We start from the raw sequence: 6000 nt of genomic DNA on the forward strand, positions 1-6000 counted from the left end.
TCCCTGTAATTAGCATGATGCCTTGCCTGGCTTGGCACCGTGCAGTCATCAAAACTCAGCCAGAAGAGGTCAAGTCCAGAGGTCAGCTAAGGAAGGGAGGGGTAGATGAGCACAGGTTTGCCAGGCCAGGCACCCAGCGAACAGGAGGATGAGGGGCAGAGATGCTTGGCACTGTTTGGGTAAAGGCCCTAAAATCCAAAGGCCACAGGGGCCAGGCAGGTAGCACCAGGGAAGCGGGCCGGGTGTGAGACCGGGCACACCAAGCAAACTGCAGGTACCTGCCCTGCCCAGAGGCACTGCCCCTCCTTAGCGCCCGCTGATGGTGGCCTCTTGGATCTGTGGGGGCCAGTGGGCAGGGCCAGGTCACAGTCACAGGGCCCATCATATATGGTTGGACTGATTTAATCTTCATTAGCAACCCATCAGGCAGGTGCACTGTTACTGCCCCCAGATCTTCCAATGTGTTGAGAAGCCTAGGATCCAAGTTAAGGGACATTTTCTGAATTTCAAATGTTGGTCATCCTTGCTAAAAATTGTAAAAAGAAAAGCAAAGAAAACAGGCAGTCAAACAAAGCCTCCCAGCCTCGGACGTGGCCTCTGGGTGATCCGTCTGTTTGGGAAATCGGGCCCCAGGCCAGGTGCCCGAGGTGCCAAAATGGACGGATCTAGACTCATCCAGGGACTGGAGCCGGAGCCTCTGCATCTTGGGAAAGGAGCACACCCGCAGCTGGGGGACATCGGACACACGGCACACCTGCTCTGCGTGCTTGTATGCCGGCTGGGGCTTCTAAGAGGCTTGTAAAATAAACAGTAGGGGCAGGAGAAGGAATTCTCCGGAAACTTTGCTTCTTTTGTAATGGCAAATGTGATTGTAAGGAATGTCTTAATCAGCCTATAAATGGCACTTGTATGGGTTTTTTTTTTTTTTTTTTTTTTAGCAAGGCATCTTGATGGGTAAGAACCAAGCTTTAAGCAGGTGTCATCGGGGTCCAGTTTGCTTTGCTGCATTTTGTAGCCGTTCATTTCACCCTGCCAATCACTACCCGCCATTTTGCCAAGTTATCATTCTACTGTTTTTTTTTTTTTTTAAAGCATTGCTCATTTTAGAAAGCTGTCTGTCAAAAACGCTTAAAATAAAAACAGTCTTTGCACTTGAAGGAATAAGTGCCATTTATCTTGAAAGTCATTTGGGTAAGAATTTCTCAGCAATGTTGGATATGTGAACCATTGCTATATTTGCAAGGAAGCCAGTACAGGTGTTTCCGGTATGTGGCCTTTGATGAGTGGCCATTTTAAAGTTTATTTCTTTATTCAACGAATATGTATTGAGCACCTGCTAGATGTCAGGTGATATTCTAGGCCTTGGGGACACAGCATGAACTGGCTGAGTGTGATCCCTGCCTGCACAGAGCTGCTCGTCTAGCGGGGTTCACCAGCCGCCAGGCAGGCCACGAAAGTCCAGAAGGAAAGAGGGCCAGTCCAGGGGCCGGGGAGAGCAGAAGAGAGGGGGCAGGCGAGCCTGAGGCACGGCTGGAGGGTAAGCACTTCACATGCGTGACCATTTTATCCCAGGGGAGATCGCATCGTAGAGGTTCGGTGAACTGGGGAGCCTGCATCCTCACTCTTCAGGGTGTAGCCTCTCTGGCCTTGGGTGTGGACACACAGCTGGACTAATTTCTGGATAATTTGCAACTCCCCGTGCGGGACCTGGACCAGCCCTGCTGGTTTCCACCTGGTCAGTTTGCTTAACTGCTGCCGAGGCCCGTCAGCACACCGTGTTCACTCTTGTTCACAAAGTTAATCATTTTATCGGGGGTTTTTTTGTTTCATTTTGCTTTTTGGCCACAACATTTGTAATGGCAAGACCCCCTAATGAAGACAATCAAATAAACCATGAGTTTGAACACAACTATCAAATTAGGAATAATCTATTACTTTGCTGATGGATGGCAGGCATTAGCAATCCATGGTGTCATCAAATCTCAGAACTACAGGGGATCTTAGACGAACCCTTTGCTTTTCAGGAGGGACACTGAGACCCAGAGGGATTGAGTAGTTGGATCAGGTCAGCAGACAGAGCTGGGACTTAAACCTAGTGCATGTTGTATCTGGTCCCCAGATGCCTCTAGTGAACTTAAAGCAGTCATGCCCTTGGCCCTGCTGGGGGAGTTATGGGTCAGTCGGTATGGCCCACTAGACCACAGCTTTCAGGGAGCTGGTCAGACAGGGGACCACACTGGGAGTGGCACGGCTTTTCAGAAAGGTAACGGTAGGATCTGTGAGGCCTCAGGGAAAGATCATCAGAAAATGATCAGGGTCACAATCACAGAATATGCATGGCTACAAATTATGAGCCAGAATGGGAATTAAAGGAAGTAGAAAGCCCAGTTACGCTGGCAGGAAAACTGTTCCCGGGTAAAGATGAAGTCGAATGTGGACAGTTGGAAATGAGCCTCTGCGTCCAGGCAGTGTTTCACGCAGTGGCGGGGCTTATAAAGCCTGCTGTGATCTGCCATCTCTTTACCCCTCCACTGACCTCTGGCCACGCCTCTCTCAGGTGCTGCAGCCTGTCTGGAGTTGCTGGAAGGTTCCACACTTCGCTTGCTTCCGGGCCTGAATACCTGTGTCCCGTCTGCTTACAACGCACCTCCCCTCCCTTCCCTGCCCCCAACTTTGCTAACTAATTTTCAACCTTCAGACTTTATTAGATGTCTTTTCCTCCACAAGACGTCATATAAAAAGAGCACCTTCATCTTGTTTTCTCTGTGCTGGTTCCGAGTAGCTCTAACCCAGGCATTGTCCTTGGTTCCCAGGTGACGGACCATGCCACCACCGCCCTGCTCCACTACCAGCTGCCCCAGATGCCTGACGTCGTGGTCCGATCCTTCATGGTAAGTGGCTTAAGGAGTCAAGTCTCCCCCTTGAGCCTGGGCTCCTCAAGTGAGAACAGGCAGCTCGGAAGGTAGCTGGACCGTCTTTAGCTCGCAAGGGCCTCGCAGGGGGGAGACGGTCCAGTTTGGAAATTCAACTGGGAAGAGATCTGGGAGAAACCATGTCCTGCTTAATTAGCTGGTGTTTCTTTCCTATCATTGCCGAACACATGGTGGTTTCAGAAGTGACCTTCCAGCGCAGTTTCCAACGTTGATTTAGTCAGTAGGTATTTATCGAGCTCCTGATCTGTGCCGGGCCCTGTGCTTGGCGCTGAGCAGGTACAGTGATACCGTTCTTCCAAGACCCCTACTCCTTAGACTCCCAGGTCAGAGCTCAGGATGGGGAGGGACCCAGAAACAGCCGTCCCCCGGTGTGCTGGGGTCGGCTCCCGCCAGCTCCCGTTTAACGTTCAGAGTTTCTCGAGCTAGTTGTTCGGCCATCGGTGACTTGACCTCGAACCAGAATATTCACGTGCTGGAGATCGGTCCTGCACGTCAGGACTCCCCTCTGCCCCCCTCTCCTAGCCCTGGAGCCAATTCACTGATTGATCGCATGCCCGCCAGTCGGTCTCAGCAGGGCCAACACCTGGCCCCACCGTATCCTGGCAGACGTGGCCGGCTGTTTCAGCGCCACGCTCACAGGGCTTCGTGCTCTTGCGTCGCTAGGCTCCACCTCTCACTGCCGCTGACGCTCCCATCTTAACTCCGGCCAGTAAGGCTGCCCGTTAGAGGACATGCTCAGAAAATGGGCCCATTAGCCAGTCCTGCTCCGTGCCAACAGCCAGGCGGAGTTCTGCTCATCCGATCCACCTCGCCACGTTTGCTGCCACAGTTAGGCTTCCAGGAGCCTGTAGTTCCTTGCTCAGAAAATACAGCCCGGCTCACTGATCGGCTCACACTCTGGGGAGGCTGAAGAAGCAGGCTCAGCGGAGCCGCCGCACGGAGGTTCTCTCGTGTAGAGAGAACGACTTCAGTTGGCAGTCTCTAGCGAGCGCTTCCTTTTTGGATGGATAGAAAGACTCACTCTTTCACCTAACATGTCGTAATGCCCAGTTCCCCTTTGGTAACTGACTTTGGGGTTTGGGAAGAATAAATAGTTTGACTGAATGATCCACTGACATCCTCACGTTTATTGCCAAAACTTCGAACCCTAGCCTTTGGAAGGGAGACAGCGTGGGTGAGCCGCGGTCTGCCACCAGGAAGGCAGCTGTGCCGAAGCAGAAGGGTTTGTATCCGTCCCCTCGGCCGACCTTCCAAAGAGCAGTTTCCTCTTGCCTGATTCAGGAGGATGTTAAATGACGAGATTCACACGCCCCCGTCACAGTGGGAGCTCGCCTCACTCGCTGGCCTGTTGCCGTGGGCTTGGGTTGGTACGGTTGTGAGTCTCCTTGAGTTTGAGAATTGAGTTATGAGAGTCTCATCCTTATGTATGATGCCCGAAGGACCTCTGCACTCTGAACCCCTCCGGTGTGTACTTGCCGTTTATTATGTTATTTGGTGGCACCAAGTTGTCCCTGCCCTCCCCCCAGGTGTGTCGGGCCACGCTGTGACAGTGAGTGGTGCCCTCTGAAATCAGATTAGAAAGAAGGCACGTCGACCTTAGTGGGGAATTCTCCGCTCACCCTCTCTCCGCACGTGTCTGGGGCCACCTCTGGGTGGTGAACAAGGACAGGATCAATGCTGATGTTCCGGACTCAGATGAAACGTGGTTCTGCCCCCGTCGGGCCGCGAGGCTGCGCCGTAGTTCACGGCCGCGCCTCCGGGAGCGCTGCCTGCCTGAGAGTAGGGATTTCTATTTTAAAACTCCCTTAGTTGGGAGGGGCCCAGGGCACCAGAACTGAGAATCAGCAGTGCTGTGACCTTGTGGATTCGGCACAGAGCTTTCTGTAAAATCACAGGGCACCTCTTGGGGTCACAGGCAACTCAAGCTCTCTATCCTGGTGATCATTAGGCTTGACAGGAAGGATGACATCGGAAGCACCCGGATCCCATTTCTGTCATTTCTCTCCTCACTTCTCTTTTTAGACCTGGTTAAGAAGTTACATAAAGCTGTTCCAGGCCCCGTGCCAGCGCTGCGGGAAGTTTCTGCAAGATGGCCTTCCCCCGACGTGGAGGGATTTCCGAACCCTCGAAGCCTTCCACGACACCTGCCGGCAGTGACTCTGCCCCAGCCCCGGGCCAGCCCGCAGACCCCCATCCAGCACCTTCCCAAACAAGCCCTCAGTCATAGTGATGGCTCAGACGTGTCTTCGCGGCCCGGATAGCAGTAGCGCCGCCCGCTCGCTTCCGCAAAACAGCACGTCGTGCGCTAAGGCCGAGCTTCTTGAAGAGCAGACTCAGTCTCCGTTAATGGGACTGTTGTACACCTGAGCTAGCGCGTGGAAGGCAAGGGGACCGTCTTAGGACTCACTATACGGAAGTTAGGCCGCATGTTCTCCCGTGAATGTTCGCAATACCAGTCCATTGACCCGCCTGGATCCGTGTTCTAAGTCATTTTATAGTTGGAATGAGCCTTTGTGTCGTGCTGAGTTTTTTGGTTTGTTCCATAACTTATTTTTATAAGGAATAAACCTTTTGTACCCAGGACAAGGCTTTGTCTCCGGTTTCTTAAAGTACCTTTTACGTTCGGTTCTGTGCACATGTGAGCAGATCTGGGCCTTTTGAAGGAAAAATAACTTAGTAATGTCTGCGTTTGAAATAATTCTTTTTGAGGACACATTTCCCTGTTTCTTGCTTTCGGGAGAGAGGGAAGTGTTGGCAAATATTCCATTTCAAAGACGTTTCAGCGGCTTGAAAAATGGATTGTTCTTTTTGAGGGAAAAAGTGCACAGATGTTTCATTTTACTAAACCATTCACACACACATATACCAAAGGGAAGGGATTCTGCCTGTGTTACCAGCCAGAACACGTGTGAGCGGGCGGGACAGGCGTGCCTGGCTTGTTTGTCTCGTTTTGTCCTAAATGTTACCGCGAACAGATTCCAGCCCAGTCTGCTGAGTTTATTCAGGGCCTCGCCCCTAACATTTAAAGCCATAACCTGTTTATATGAAGAAGTGTTGCCCTGCTGAA

General features: G+C 52.0%; 1 protein-coding gene across 1 annotated transcript in view; it reads left to right on the top strand.

Annotated features, from left to right (window-relative positions):
• Positions 1 to 5519, top strand: part of MED27 (mediator complex subunit 27) — a 209670-nt gene extending 204151 nt beyond the window's left edge. Inside the window, exons 7-8 of the mRNA XM_082468228.1 lie at positions 2814 to 2891; positions 4956 to 5519. Coding sequence (XP_082324354.1) covers positions 2814 to 2891; positions 4956 to 5090 — 213 coding nt within the window. The 3' untranslated portion in view covers positions 5091 to 5519. The remainder of the gene's footprint in view (positions 1 to 2813; positions 2892 to 4955) is intronic.
• The last annotated feature ends 481 nt before the right edge of the window (positions 5520 to 6000 follow it).

The sequence above is a fragment of the Balaenoptera physalus genome (genome assembly GCF_965194825.1).
Source record: "Balaenoptera physalus genome assembly, chromosome: 7".
Classification (NCBI taxonomy): Eukaryota; Metazoa; Chordata; class Mammalia; order Artiodactyla; family Balaenopteridae; genus Balaenoptera; species Balaenoptera physalus.